The sequence below is a fragment of the Coloeus monedula genome (assembly GCF_965178545.1).
Source record: "Coloeus monedula genome assembly, chromosome: 16".
Taxonomy (NCBI): Eukaryota; Metazoa; Chordata; class Aves; order Passeriformes; family Corvidae; genus Coloeus; species Coloeus monedula.
This window is the reverse complement of record NC_138796.1, coordinates 16,517,283-16,532,892: the sequence shown is the minus strand read 5'-3', so window position 1 is coordinate 16,532,892 and position 15,610 is coordinate 16,517,283. Positions and strand designations below refer to the sequence as shown.

Sequence of the window (15,610 nt, the reverse complement as noted above, 5' to 3'; positions counted from 1 at the left end):
CCCGGCGAGCTGCGAGCGCCGGCGGCCCCGCGGAGCCTCGAGGGACGCTGCCCACCCCGCTCGGTGCCCGGGGCACGGAAGCGCTGCTGCCATGTGCGCCAGGGGATGTCCCTGCTGAGAGCCCAGCCCGGAATGGACTGCCACAGGGCAGGGCAGGTGCTGCTCTGACAAACAGGTTAAAGAGAGCTGTTGAGGGCATTCCAAACTGTCCTTGAACCTGGCTCTTTCCAGAGTGGCTCTCCAGAGGGCTGTTTGCTGTTCCCATCAGCTGCCTCGGCAGCACCGGGACGAGGACAGGGATTCTGGTGGGCACTGCCCTGCGGCCGGGCAGTACTGCCTGGGGTTCTGCCCTTCCTGAGCTGAGCCGGGCACAGCTCTTCAGGCTGCCTAAATACCGCACGGGTGTAGCTCTGCCTCGTACACAGCGAGCTGAAGGCACGGTCAGCACTGAGGAGACCTGGCACAGAGCTGCTGAAGGGCTGGCATGGGAGTTCACATCCCTGTAATCAATAACATTAGATTAGAAACTGATTTAATTTTATAGTGGCTCTGTCTTACCAGGCAAGAGGCTTTGCCCCTAAACAGCTGATACACAGAAGTAAACCAGTCTGAAATTTTTTGCAAGGCAACATTTTATTTTTGAGACTTGTTGGTGAGAGAAGGGGGGAAAATTCCAATAAAGCTATATGCTCCTATAATTAGTTTTCAGCTACTGATATTGAATGTACTAACCTGGCTGTGAACTCAACTCCCTCTATGTGCTCTGATAATTTTTAATCTTTAAACAAATTCAGCTTTAAGTACTTCGAGCAACTTCATCCCTTGAGAGCATGATAGCATCTTTGGTTTTTCTTTTTCCCTGTGATTGGTCATGTTTCTGTACATTTCCGGTTTCAGAACTTTCAGTATAAACACACCGATGTCTGTCATTCTTCAAAGAAATCTCCTACCAGCAATGACCATATTTGCATATTTTAAACTCCTTGGGTTATTTGCTGTTATGGTTCTGTGTTTATCATAAGCCAGGGATTCAGCAGCAAGGGAGATGATTTTTATATACAGATAATGCCAGGAGAGATTTATCTTTAGGGAAAAGTCACACACCTGCTTCTGCCTCTCCCCATTTGATTTCTGTGATTTGATGAAGTCTGAGAGTGTATTTTCAGCAGGGCCCAAGCTGCCTTCTCATGTAACATTTTCAAAAATAGCAATTATATTTTCAAAGGCTAAACAAATCAGTCTAATCATAGAATCATAAAGATTGGAGAAGATAAAGTCCAACCGTTGCCCCAGCCAGAGACTCATGTCCCCAAGTGCTACATCCACACAGCTTTTAAATCCCTTCTGGGATGGTGACTCCACCACTGTCCTGGGCAGCTGTGCCAGTGCCTGACCACCCTTTCCATGAAGAAATTTTCCCTAATATCCAATTTAAACAGTATGGGAATCCTGATCCTTAATAAAAACAACCTTAGTGAATGCTGACAAACAGGCTGTAGGATGTGCTTTTTGCAGCACTCACTGCATTCTGTGGGGCACAGGGGTTTGTGTCATACAACCCACATGGAGCAATCTCTTGGTGTTGGTTTTACGAGGGTAAGTTTGGAACAAAGCTATGTATTCAATGGGATATTATAGATTTATTCTGTAAAGCTGCTTTATCAAATGCTCTGTTTCTGCCAGGGAAGAGTTTTTAGGAGTAGCCTCATCAGCTTTCAGTGTTTGGATCATCCATGAAAAATGCCTGACTTTTTTTAGAGTAGCTCATATAATATCATTAACACTATCAAGAGTTTCATTGAACCCTTACAGTTTTTCATCTATTACTTAGTTCCTTGTTGTCTTTTAGTCCCATGGAAAGATACAACCAGAATCCCATAAATGCATTTTAAAAGCATCAAACCTAATTTAGCTACATCAGATAAAACCTCATTTTCTCAAGTCCTTAGAGTTTTCCAGTCTAGTGGAAGGTGTCCCTGCCCATGGCAGGGGTTTGGAACAAGATGGTTTTTAATGTCCCTTCCTACTCAAACTATTCTGTGATTATCTATAATATAACATTATAGGATGCAATATTAATTTGTTATATATAATGTTTATATTATGGGGTCCAGTTCAACAAAGTGGGGCCCAAATTGAAAAGAGGGGGTTTTTTTACCCTGATCCTGATCAATGTTCATTTTCCAAATATAGCCCATTAATAGAGGGAGAAAAGATTTTTCAGTGAGATGCTTCAGACATATAAATCTCCAGCACCTCTAAATAAAATTCGATTTTTTTCTTTAAACTTTCATGCTAAATAGGCAATGAAAAATATATGGGAACAGAAGGGTTTGTGAGATCAGACTGTGGATGCTGTAAACACAGTTCACACAGAAAAACAGATGTGAAAGGTCAGATACAAAGCGAGGAAACTTCCATCAAATATGTGGTAAAATTTGTGTCCACTCTTAAAAGGCATCAACATTTGCTTCCCAAATCCCTGGCACTGTGGATGTGGCCTGGAGCCTGGGGAGCTCAGGGTGCAGCAGTGGATGGTGCATCCCTGTGCCTGGTGGGGGGCTTGGGGCTCTCAGGCTGCTCGGGATGCCTTCCCATGGCTCTGCTCCCACTGCTGCTGCGCCTGGGCTTCATTAAGTTTCCAGCTTCAGCTGATGAAGTACAGATGTGAGAGGCTTTCCAAGGGGGATGAAAGGAGGAGGAGGGGAGGAACAGGAAATTCCTGGAGTCAGAGTTGGGGGCAGGGAAAAATATTACTTGGCATTTTATATGGACAGCAGAGCCAGGCCTGGAAAGGAGGGTTGCTGCCTTTTAGGGATGCATGGACAGATTCATCTTTCTCGCTACACTAGCAGCTGTTGGGAGATAAACTGTAGTTTTCCCTGGGATTTAAGTGAATCTGTTCAGCACCTCCTATTTGTTCACCAGACCCACATCCATCTGCCCACATTTCTGAGGGGCAGCATAACTTGCCATGGTGGTGGAGGTGTGTGACTGCCAGGGAGGTTGTGCATCTCAAGGCTGAGGTTGGTCTTCTTGAAACACAGAGAGACGTGGAAGTGGGTTGTGGGTGCTCCCAGGATCCCCTCCCCTCCTCTTTCCTACCCTTTCCTCTCCATGTACCTTATCAGAGCACTGTCCCTCTTGTGAAGGGTGTGTCTGCTGGAAAGAACCAGTCTCTGCTGCAGCTGCATGGGGACCATGGCTGTTGCTCTGCCCTGTGCAGCTGCTCACCAAACCCAGCAGGGTATGGGAGCTCCTCTGGGCAGAGCAAGGCTGGGTTCCTTAAGGAAGCATTCCTTCAGGTGTTTCTGCAGGGCAGAAGCAGGAGAAGGAGTGGTCAGAGGGAGTCACTTGTCTCACATGTCATGGGTTCTTGTGCTGGTGAGCTGCTCTGATCATGTCTCTCATGATGCCAGGATGATTTTTTGCCTTTTCTTTTATACCTCTTTTATATACCTTTTAATAGCTTTTTGTATTCTTAGTGTTTTTTAGCCTACATTCTTAGACTTACTTTGTTAAGAGACTAAACATCTTAGAAGCTTCATAGCTAGGGATCAGTGTGCCCCAGACCCCAAGGTCCTCTCCAGAGCACATTCCGTAAACCAAGATAGAACCATCCAGGGGAAGGCTCCTTGGGGAGGGAGGCTCATTCAAGCCTCTCATTGGGGAATCTTTGATAGATCTGCTAATTAGTAACACCTATAATGATATACCAGATCTTTGGGGGGGGGGGGGGCAGCATTTTGCAGGGTGCATTTCAATGCATATGACCTGGACGTGTGCACCTAAGGATCCTTAAAATAAATACCAAGGTAAAATCCTTTTTTCCCTTCTAACTGTGTTTGACTCTTGATTTTAAGACCAGGAAAAGGCATCACTCAGAATCTTAGAAACATGGAATGGTTTGGGTTGGAAAGGACCTTAAGGACCATCTAGTACCAACTCTCTGCCATGGGCAGGGACACCTTTCTTTGGTGTTCCTCTTGTCTCTTGCTGTGGTCCCTGTGCTGGGTGAGTCCATGCAAGCTGTGCTCTGCTGTGAACACTCCCAAATTCAGTGTCTTTGGTGCAGTTTGAGCCTGGTGTGCTCACCGCCTGCCCAGCTGGGGTGGCAGAAGGCACTGTCTGCCAGAACAAAACCAACTGCAGAGCACATCAACTGCAGATGTTTCTCCCTGTGAGTTTGTTGCTGCCCCCAGCGTACCCACAGCTGGAGCCTCTCAGGTTCATTTCTCAGGTTTGGAGTGGAGAAGAAAGAGGTGGGATGGCAGAACTCCAGCTCCTCAGGGCAGAGGTACCTGGGTGCCCACGTGGCCCACAGGCAGGTGTGTGGAGGACAAGAGCCCCCAAAGAGGAGTTCTAGGGGCAGTTGCTCCTGCTCAGCAGCTCCTGCTGAACTGTTGCCATCCAGGAAAGCACAACACAGATGAGAGATGATGAGCAACATCTCCTAAATCCTGCTGTGACTCTCTGCACGCTGTTATCTTTTAACTTTGTACTTTAAAATACATTGTGTAGTCTATTTCCTCTCAAAAGTTTCCACTCCCTGTAGTCTAAATAAGAATTCTCATCCGCTCGCCTGTTTGAGCCCATGAACTCTCATCTTCCTGCATGGAGGGACTTGAGAGCTGTCAGAGCTCTGAAAAATAAAGACTTTGATTTCCTTTCAGAAACTCACTGTTAGTCAGCTTGACAAAGCCCAGCACAGACGTGCGTTCCTTCACCCAGAGCCAGCTGGCTGTTGCCAGCTTCTTCTGGCACACTGCAGAGCTTGGAAAATGTACTTCTCCTCATGTGCTGTGAAGCACAGTTGTGCCCAGGTACAGCCTTGAGCAGCTTTTCCTAAGGACAGAACTCAACTGGCTGTGTTGATCAACACCATGTTAATCATGTCAATGTTCTTAAAAGGTGTTCTTCCCTCCTTTCCCAGTTCCAGATACAGATAGTGTCTGGAATAAAAGAGAAACCAGTTCCAACTTTTCGGAAATCAGGAAGGTCACATCTGCTGACACAGCAGAATTTCTGTATTGAGTGGTGATGCACACAAGGATCTTCTGTCAGGCCCATCCAGGTCTGAAATGACCATGCTTTATTTCAATGTTCCTTTTGGCTCCTCAGCTGGGGAGCTTGGACATGTGAGAGAAGAGCATGAGGAGGCTGTATTTGAATACTACTCAGTTGTAAGAAAGGCATCACTCAGACATGCATTTTTGCTTTTTTAAACCAGAAACACTTCTGATCTTTCTGAAATTTGTTCCTGATTTATTGCTTCTGTTCCTTTTTTATTTTCTCTATACCGTTTGTCCTCAGTGAAGTCTATATCACTTATTTATGTTGATTACGACCTGAAACCTTTATACAAGTTGCACTGCAAGTAAAAGATGCTCTAATTCTAAAGCAAATTATGCAAAGAATTTTTCCTGTGCCTTTTCTTAGCGTATGTGCTGGAGAGCACGTCAGGGTTCACCTGTTCCACTGCTTCCCGGTTAGTCACTTTTCCCTGTTTGTGCAGGGCTTTCCCACAGCCACTGGAAACAGAAAAACATTTTAATCATAGGAAAACTGGAAGGGAATTCGGTGGCAGGATGTAAAGTGCCATTCTATTCTATTATTTTCTGTTTTTTTCCTGCTTTTAAAATTTAGATCTTTACTTTGTGCTGTGGTGGTGCCTGAGAACTGCACAGACTTCTGCTGAGGGTGATGTAGAAAAAACCCCTTATTTTGAATGCTTATGGTTTTTATTAGTCAAACACATTGCATGAAATTCTGAAGAGCCTCAAATGTGAATAGAATCTGTGAAAATCTCTGCTTGTCCTGCTCTGTGATGGTCAGTTCTGTCATGGTCCTTCTGCTGAGCAGTTCTGCTGGCCATTCCAGCCAGGAGCACGGTCCTCAGCCTGTCCTGCCTTGCCTGGGCAGGAGACTTTGCAGTGTTAACTGTGAGCTCATAGACCAGAGGAGTTCTTGTTCTGAGCATCACAAAGCTTTTCTTTTTGCCCATTTTATGCAAGTTTTAAATTAGAACATGTTTGTTTGGTAATTTGTTTCCTACACATCATTCCCTATTACTGAGTAAAACAATTGGGCTCCCAACAGCTGTTCAGTATTTAAACTACTCCAGACTGCAGCAGGAGATTTCCAGTGCAAGGCTAAGGCTTTTTCATCATTTTAATTTTGATTTCTGAACATCAGTGTGGGAGTATTGTGACTGTCTATAGGCTGCAGCTACAGCTGGATGGGCACATGATCAATGTTTATGTATGTGCAAACATAGAATCACAGACTGGTTTGGGTGGGAAGGGACCTTGAAGACCATCTAGTTCTACCCACCCCTGCTTTGGGCAGGGACACCTTCCACTGTCCCAGGCTGCTCCAAGCCCCGTCCAGCCTGGCCTTGGGCACTGCCAGGGATCCAGGGGCAGCCACAGCTGCTCTGGGCACCCTGTGCCAGGGCCTGCCCACCCTCCCAGGGAACAATTCCTTCCTAATATCCAATCTGGATCTCCCCTTTTTCAATTTAAAGCCATTCCCCCTTGTCCTTCCCTCTGGGCCCTTGTCCCCAGTCCCTCTGCAGCTCTCCTGGAGCCCCTTTGGGCACTGGAAGGGGCTCTTAAGTTCTCCTCAGAGCCTTCTCTTCTCCAGGCTGTACACCCCCAGCTCTCTCAGCCTGTCTCCAGAGCAGAGGTATAACTGCTGTTCTTAGGCATTGGTGTAAATCAAATCCCACAAGATTTCCTTAAGGTTGGGGTCATTCATCTCAAGAACTGACCTTTGTGTGTGAACCTGCTTCTGTTCCTCTTCAGTCTTCACACAGCAACTGGAGTCTCTGTTACACTCACCCCATTCCCAACGTCCTGATGGTTTCCCCTTTCACACTCTCTCTCCTCCCACCTCACCTGCCTTCCAGGTGACACAATAACAGCTCTCCTTTTCTTTCCCATTTCCTGCAGTGAGGCTGTCTGGGAGAACTTGGCTCGCATGTGCGTGAAGACTCAGAGGCTCGATGTTGCCAAAATTTGCCTGGGGCACATGGGTCATGCAAGAGGAGCCAAGGCACTGCGGGAGGCTGAGCAAGAGCCAGAGCAGAAGGCCAGGGTGGCTGTGCTGGCCATCCAGCTGGGCATGCTGGTAAATCCCACAGCCAAGCTGTGAAGTGTTTATATCACTGTGAAAAATGACCGAGTGAAAGACTGCTGACTGAAGGAAACACCTTTTAAAGATGGTTTATATGTGAAACATTTAACAAAAACCTGCTTTCTTGGGGCATAAGCCTCTTCCAAGCTTAGTCATTCTAGGTTTCACTGGATTTAAAAAAGGTTATATTTTATTAGAGTTAAAATGTTTCAACAAACATGTTTTATGCTCTGATATAGGAAACACAAATTCCATTTTGAAATTATTTGTTTCCAGAATGAAAGACTAGAGCTGTGTGCAGTCACAGAGTGAGGGCTGACCTGAGGTTGTTGAAGGAGTTTAGGCAAAATAGATGTTTTCTGCAGGGCTGGAGAGCTCTGGTCAGTCACATTCATTGCCTGTGCTGTCCCAGGGATGCCTAGTCACCCACATTTCTATCCTGACTTCTCCCATTGTGTGAGAAGGATCTTGGCTGGATCCAGCTCAGCCAGAGGACAAGGTCTGGCTGTTTCCCACAGTTGGTATGGAGCAACTGTCTCTCATTCCTCCATCTGGAGCCAAACTGGCAGCAAATGCACTCCAAAGTGGCCCTTGTATCTTGTGTCTGACTTCATTCCCCTTGATTGCCAAGAGAACTGAGATCTAAGCTGAGTTTGAGACCAGCATTGTCATGTGGATTGAAAAATGACTGGTGCTAGTTAGAGGTGTGTGTATTCCACTAATTTAGTGTCTTCAGCAATGATCCATAAGAAAGCCAGAAGTTTTTAGTTAGGAAACCATATAAGAGATCCAGGCACATTATCTGTCAGAGGGAAAAACTGGGAAAAAATTTATGAAATAACCCACAGTCTATAGGAAATAGTGAATTAGATAAAAAATAGCAAGGTGCTATGGCAGCAAGAATCAGTTGGGGCAATGTTTGAGGAGACACCACATCCTGGGGCCTGGATTTGATAACTCCTGTCTGTGTATTCAGGGCAGCTACAGCTGGAATGATGACTTCCACCCTTTAAGTATCTCATTACCAGGAAAAAAGTTGGTGAACTGGAAAACATGCAGAGAAAATCAGTGCAAATTGCTCAGCTCTTGGAAAGATTTCACAGACAAGGAAGTCTTGGAAATGGCCAAATAATTAGAATTTGGCTTGAAAAGGTATTTAGCAGTCTACAGTTATTTGATGAGTATGAGAGAGAGAGACAGAGACAGAGACACAGAGAGTAACTATTCTGAGTTAGAGGTAAGGAAAAAAGGAAAATTCAAGCTAAATGTTTGTAAAGGCTTCCTGACAGAGAAGGCGATGAGGCTGAAAAGTGTCAGTGCTTCTTCTCTTGAATATTTAGATCTGTTTGGAAAGGTGGAAGGGACCTACAGCAAAACAAATGCAGTTCTACTGCTTTTTTCCATCTCGTACAGAATCCTAGGGCAGGCATCTTCCTTTTCCACTTTCTGTGCTTTTTTAAATTTGAAACAATAAGAGACAGAAAGTATTTTTCTGTCTTGGACAGATAATCTCAATTTACTAAATATAGTGTTCAGCTGGACAGCAGTTGGGTGGAGCAGGAAAATGCTCCTTCCACAGGAGCTAGTACCTCTCAGAGCATAAAAATAATAGTTCCATATTTGCTCACCCTTGCGTCAGCATCGGCAAAACCCTCCTGTTCTAATTCTGTAATAAATTCTTAACATTTATTCCCAGGAATGGAGCTCAGTTTTCCACGAACAGCATTGCTGCCTCTGAGACCTGCTGGGAGGTCACAGGGCTTCCCTGGCTTGCAGCACCTTAATTCCCAAACCCTGAGTGCCACGATCTTCTCCTAAGCCTCACCCCTGGGTGGGCAGCATGGTCGGTAGCTGTACCCCCAGCTAAGCGTGTCTCCGTTTTTGGTGATTCGCTCTCCTGATGACAGCATTTGATCATTGGTGACTTGCTTTTGTCACCCCCCTCCCTCCCAGTCAATCCTGTACAATAAATGTCAGGATCTGAGTGCTTTCCTTGTTTTTACATAACCACCCTGTTTCCCAATAACGTGCTATTCCAGGCTACATTTATTTAGTTGCTTTAACCCCCTGCCTGAATGATTATTGCTTTAATTGCATTGCAATGCCCTGCACTAATAAACTGCTCTGAGCTGCAGCGCCTGGCGTGACTGACGCAGCGCAGTCGGGCTGACGGGGATTTTGGGTGTTCCTCTCCCAGGAGGATGCAGAGCAGCTGTACAAGGCTTGCAAACGGTATGACCTCCTGAACAAGTTCTACCAGGCCTCCAACCAGTGGCAGAAAGCCATCGAAACGGCCGAGGCTCACGACAGGGTTCACCTGCGCACCACCCACTACAACTACGCGAAGCACCTGGAGGCAACCGGGCAGCAGAGCCTGGCGCTCACCCAGTAAGCACCAGCTGGGGGTACCTGGGGGACTGGGACCCTCTTTCTCCTGTGGAGACGGGTGAAGGAGGATGTCTAAAGATGACCAGTAAAAATTAATTAAAGGTTTTTCCTGTTTCTAGTGCCTTCTGTCTCACAGAGTAAAAGCATTCCCAGTGACAACTTCCAGCACCCTCTCACGCAAATAATGTGTGGTGTCGAAAAGATCAAGGGTTTGTCAGGGACAGTACCTAAACCCCACTCATATCCAGTCCCATGTTTGTCTCTGGAAGACCACTGCCATCTTTTCCTTCCTTTTCCATGACAAGAACAATTATTTGCTTTTCCCAAGAGTCCCAGACACAACTGCTGGAGCAGAATTTAGTTTGACTTGGTTGCCTCTGGTGCCTGGTCCTCTCCTGTGACTGCTGAGTCCCGTGAGAAGTTAGGGAAGGGTATTTTTGATGTCTTGTATTTCTTGTTTGAGATCTTGTTTTCATATGAGTTTTCCAATATGAAAGTTCCCGTCATCATCATCCAAAAAGGTCAACTCTGGTCAGAATCAAAGCAGATCTCTGCTGTGCTCAGGCAGACCCAGTGATGGCCATGGTGGTGAGGAGAGGTGGGTGCTGGGGTAAGGGCTGTGAGCTCCCAGCAGTGGCAGAGGCTGATGTTGCAGTAGGTGCTACAATGTGGAGCCTGGGGCATTTGTGACCTGTCCAGCCAGGTGTGCTTGATGCTTGGGGAACTTTGGACCATCACTGGCGCTTTTGAAGTATTTCCTGTGCTGTGAAGATCACACCTCCCTCACTCCAAGTGCCTGGCAGTACCAATAAACTTTTAATTTTTGGTGGTGCTGGTGGACTGCAACTGGTCTTACAGTGAACTTACTTACACAACTGAAGCAGTTCTTGCTAGTGGTGTCAGTTGATGGCTGGCAAACAAGATTAAATGGATGTTTTACACAGAAAGAGCTAATAAGGAGGTTGTCATTTCACATCTAATACGTTGTTCTTCTCTACAGCTATGAGAAGTCAGACACACACAGGTTCGAGGTACCTCGAATGCTCTCTGAAGACTTACAAGCCCTGGAGAACTATGTCAACAAGATGAAAGACAAGTCAGTGTTATGCTTGTTCCTTCTACATGGGGCTGTCAGGTCTGACATAGAACTCGTGATGAGAGCAAGGATGAAGCAGTGTGAATCCTCTCAGTCCCATTCAGCCCCTGCCTTATCCACTATGACCCTCCCACAGCTTTTCAGGTTTATGCTGCACTTGCTCAAGAACTGCCACTTTGGTTATCCAGGCTGACCTCCTGTATAGTGCAGACCTTGGGAGTGTCACACTTGGGTTGGGGTAGAGCATGTGTTCTAAAAAATGTGCTCAGTCTTTAGTTCAAGCTAAGAGTGAAAAACGCAGCCTCTGGCAGTTCTTGTTGCTCTAGTTAATATTGTTGCTTTTCCAGGAGCCTGTGGAAGTGGTGGGCACAGTACTTGGAGAGCCAGTCAGACATGGAATCTGCATTAAAATACTATGCACTGGCTCAGGATTATTTTTCCCTAGTCCGTGTCCACTGCTTTCAAGGCAACATTCAGAAGGTAAGGCAGCCTGCTTCCATCTGCTTCCCGAGTTCTCATTCCTGGGAGGAGCATGGACACGAAGCAAAGCTGTACAATTCCCTCTGCAGGCTGCTGAAATAGCAAACGAAACGGGGAATGGGGCAGCCTCCTATCACCTGGCACGCCAGTACGAGAGCCAGGAGGACATCAAGCAGGCCGTGCACTTCTACAGCCGGGCCCAGGCGTTCAACAACGCCATCCGCTTGTGCAAGGTACGCAGAGAGGTGCAGTGTGCCCACACTGACAGGGCTCTGCCCTTTGGCAGCACACAGTGAAGGTGCTACAGGGTGTTTGTGCCTTTTCTTTCCTGAGCACTGCCTGCTCATGGACAGCCCACAATGAAGCTGCTCCAGGCTTCTGCTGACGTCTTCTACCAAGGGTGGATCAATAAAGCCTTGGTGGTTTGGAAAAGTATTTTCTTGAAGAGCTCATCAGAAATTCCCTGAAAGAAGTAAACATAATTTAAGCTGAAAGTCACTTGGGTTGTAGAGTTTTTACACAGAAGGGGGTGAGAGTTTAAAGGTGACAGTATAAGGCCACAGGCTTGCCAGAAGTTGGAATTATGAAATTTGTGTGTGCACATCCAGAGCCAAACCTTTACTTTTGAACAGGCGAATAATTTAGATGATCAGCTGATGAACCTGGCTCTCCTGAGCTCACCAGAAGACATGATAGAGGCAGCCTGCTATTATGAGGAAAAAGGGGATCAAATGGACAGAGCTGTTATGTTATACCACAAGGTAAATGCTTTTCAGTAAAAACTCCCAAACTTTACACTGAAGCAGTTCCTACAGCAGAGGAATGTTAAATCAGCTGCGGTTTTTACTATATCCTGTTTATTAGTAATTTTTTCATGGTAATGCTTTATTAAGCCACTCCAGGATGTCCTGGGAACTGGCTCTGTAGTGCTCATTCTAGTCTTTGAAGCCTCATTCCTAATTTTGCAGGCAGGACACTTCTCCAAAGCCCTGGAGCTGGCCTTCGCCACGCAGCAGTTCGGGGCCCTACAGCTCATTGCTGAGGACCTGGATGAGAAGTCGGACCCGGCCCTGCTCGCCCGCTGCTCCGGGTTCTTCATTGAGCACGCCCAGTATGAGAAGGCAATGGAGCTGCTGCTCACGGCCAAGAAGGTGAGCTGAGCCCTCTGGTGCCCAGTGCACACACATAGAGGAGCACAACAGGTGTGTACCTGCACATTCATCTGGGCAGGTAAACAGATGCAAGAGACACTTGTAAAGTTTCAAGATTCCTCTGAAGCCAGTGATTCAGGGGCACTGGCAGCTCAGCCTTGCCGAAATGCTGGGTACCAGACCAGTCCTGTGCTCACTCCTCTTTAACAAGCTTCTATGGCTGGCTTTCTTCTGCGTTTTGCAAGGGTACAGTAGCCCTTTCCTGGATGACAAGCTTTTGTATAGCTTACTCAGAATTTGTTCCTATTTGTTCCTATACCAAAATATTTAACAAAATATTTATTTGCATTTACTGAAAATGTTATTATTGACCATGCCTAACAAACCTGACTTGTATGTCTCTGAAAATCTCATGTTCAGAGTCAAAATTGCTCAATCTTTAGTGGCACACCTGTGTGAGAACAATGCTCTCATGGAAGAACAAACATGTTCTTAGCAAACAAAATGGGACAGTGTGTGCCTGACCAGGGGCTGATGCTAAGACACATAACTACAGCCCAGTGCTCTGGAGAGAGCATCCTCAGCTGCCTGTATTTGTAGCTGATTTCTGTAGGTTAAACCACAAGCAATGTGAGGTGTCATGATAGTGTTTGCAACATCTCATCACTCTCTTGCTCCCATCAGTACCACGAAGCTCTGCAGCTCTGCCTGGAGCAGAACCTGACCATCACTGAGGAGCTGGCCGAGAAGATGACAGTCTCCAAGGAGTCCCAGGATCTCTCTGAGGAGTCCCGGAGGGAGCTGCTGGAGCAAATTGCTGACTGCTGCATGAGACAAGGCAACTACCACATGGCCACCAAGAAATACACACAAGCAGGAAACAAGTTAAAGGTCAGCCTGGATAGCCTCAAAACAAGGGTGTTTTGAAAAGTAAACTTTGAAGCAGACTTCCTACAGTAACTACCCAAATGAAACTTCTGAGCCATCTCGATGGTGTTTTTGCATTCACAATATTTTTCCTCTCTCTCTCTGTGCTCCACTTTCCCTTGCCAGGCTATGAGGGCATTGCTGAAATCTGGTGATACTGAGAAAATTATCTTCTTTGCGGGAGTTTCCAGACAGAAAGAGATTTATATCATGGCAGCCAACTACCTGCAGTCACTGGATTGGCGTAAGGATGCAAAGATTATTGCGAATATCATCAGCTTCTACACCAAAGGAGGGGCCCTTGACCTCCTGGCAGGTTTCTATGATGCATGTGCTCAGGTACTGCCCTTTCTATGACTGCTGGAGGTGTTTGGTTTATTGGCTCTGGCGCAAGACCATCTCCTTTCTCCTCTTGCAGGTAGAAATCGATGAGTATCAGAACTATGAAAAAGCCCACAGAGCACTGACAGAAGCATACAAGTGCCTTTCCAAAGCAAAGGCCAGAAGCCCTGTGGAACAGGAAAGCAAACTTGGCCACCTGCAGAGCAGGATTAGTCTGATGAAGCGATTCATCCATGCTCAGAGGTGAGCTGCAGCATGGAGGGCACAGAAACTAAGTGACAGAAATATCATACCAGGACAGAAGTCGTAACAGCACCTGAAGTTTAATAAATAATTTGCAGCTTGCTGCAAAAAAAAGCTGCTGGTACATTTTTCTAGCAGGGAAATCATAATGTGATTTTTAAAAGTGCATTTAAAAAGTTGCATTAAAGATGGAAAGGTAACCTGAAAGAGAAGACCAAGGAAAGGTGATCATCATAAAATCACAGAATCACAGACTGGTTTGGGTGGGAAGGGACCTTCAAGCTCATCCAGTTCCAGCCCCTGCCATGGGCAGGGATGTCTTCCACTATGCCAGGTTACTCCAAACCCTGTCCAGGTAGGCCTTGAACATTTCCAAGGATGGGGCAGCCACAGCTGCTCTGGGCACCCTGTGCCAGGGCCTCCCCACCCTCCCAGGGAACAATTCCTTCCCAATCTCCCATCCAGCCCTGCCCTCTGGCAGTGGGAAGCCATTCCCCCTTGAGTCTGGTCCCTCCATCCCTTGTCCCCAGTCCCTCTGCAGCTCTCCTGGAGCCCCTTTAGGCCCTGGGAGGGGCTCTGAGCTCTCCCTGGAGCCTTCTCTTCTTCAGGTGAACACCCTCAGCTCTCCCAACTTGGCTCCAGAGGGGCTCCAGCCCTTGGAACATCTTCATGGGCTCCTCTGGACTCTCTCCAGCAGCTCCATGTCCTGCCTGTGCTGGGATCCCAGGGCTGGAGGCAGCTCTGCAGGTGGGGTCTCACCTGAGGGGCAGAGGGGCAGAATCCCCCCCTCCCCTGCTGCCCACACTGGCCAGTCAGCCCCAGGACAAGGCAAGTTTCTGGGTTTTGTTTGGGCTTCTGTCATGAAACCTAATGCAGTAAAAACTCTTGTGTGTCCTTGGCCAGACAAGGTGAATGCTCTCCCTGGGCTGTGACACTTCCCTTTTGCCCTTTCCTAGAGTTTACCCTGAAGACACTGAAGAAGCAGTCAGGCAGTGTGAACTGCTCCTGGCTGAACAGGACTTTGATGATGCCATCCGGCACGGCGATGTCCTGGGATTCTTGGTTCAGCATTATGCACAAGTGGAGGAATTCCATACAGTAAGTGAAGTCTTCTTCCACCCTACAGAACTCATAGTGTACACCTGTGCAGCTTGGTGGAGCGTGGCTCTCACACAGGAAGACCTTCCATGGTAGGAGCCTAAATGCGCAGCAGGGAGAGGCACAGCTCAGGAACTATATCCATATTTTTCATTCTATAGGAGGAGAAAAGGAAAGCTCACGGGACACAGCATAAATGGTGGTAGATTCTTAAGCATTCCTAGAGATTCAAAGAGAGCCTGTCTGGGTGTGTGCCTCAGCAATGCCACCACGCTGTGTTTGCCACCTGGCCAGAGAAGAAAACTGTAAGATGGCAGTTAGCTGAGGAAATGGTGAATCACTCCTTCAGGGCAGATGTGCCACACACCCCCTGAACTGTGACCTGCTGCTCTGATGAAACACGAGGGTGCCAAGTGCGAGTTCCTCCAGCTGTGCTGATGAACTTCACTTTAAATGTGCAAAGCACAAGAAATGGTTTACTGAGAGCCCTCTGACAGTGATCTCTGCATTCCTTTAGGCTTATCGCTACCTGGAAGAGATGCAGAAAAGAATTCCAGCCTCGAACCTGAGCTACTATGTGTCCCCACAGACCATGGAGGCGGTGCACCGAGGAGCTGGCATTCCCATGAGCCGAGCCCTGGCCCCAGAGCACACTGGCCATGGCAGCACAGACAACAGGGAGGAGGAAGAAGTGGCTGATGAAGTGGAGGACCCCTGACAAAGAGCACTTACCAAATACAAAGCTGAC

At 47.1% G+C, this 15,610-nt stretch overlaps 1 protein-coding gene across 1 annotated transcript in view; it reads left to right on the top strand.

Annotated features, from left to right (window-relative positions):
- IFT140 (intraflagellar transport 140) overlaps nt 1–15,580 on the top strand; it is a gene marked incomplete at both ends in the record, with an annotated part of 98,860 nt that extends 83,280 nt beyond the window's left edge. Inside the window, 12 exons of the mRNA XM_082292436.1 lie at nt 6,954–7,131; nt 9,335–9,525; nt 10,526–10,621; nt 10,969–11,101; nt 11,191–11,334; nt 11,734–11,862; nt 12,070–12,252; nt 12,937–13,143; nt 13,306–13,518; nt 13,598–13,764; nt 14,721–14,862; nt 15,380–15,580. Coding sequence (XP_082148562.1) covers nt 6,954–7,131; nt 9,335–9,525; nt 10,526–10,621; nt 10,969–11,101; nt 11,191–11,334; nt 11,734–11,862; nt 12,070–12,252; nt 12,937–13,143; nt 13,306–13,518; nt 13,598–13,764; nt 14,721–14,862; nt 15,380–15,580 — 1,984 coding nt within the window. The remainder of the gene's footprint in view (nt 1–6,953; nt 7,132–9,334; nt 9,526–10,525; nt 10,622–10,968; nt 11,102–11,190; nt 11,335–11,733; nt 11,863–12,069; nt 12,253–12,936; nt 13,144–13,305; nt 13,519–13,597; nt 13,765–14,720; nt 14,863–15,379) is intronic.
- Between the last annotated feature and the right edge of the window lie 30 nt (nt 15,581–15,610).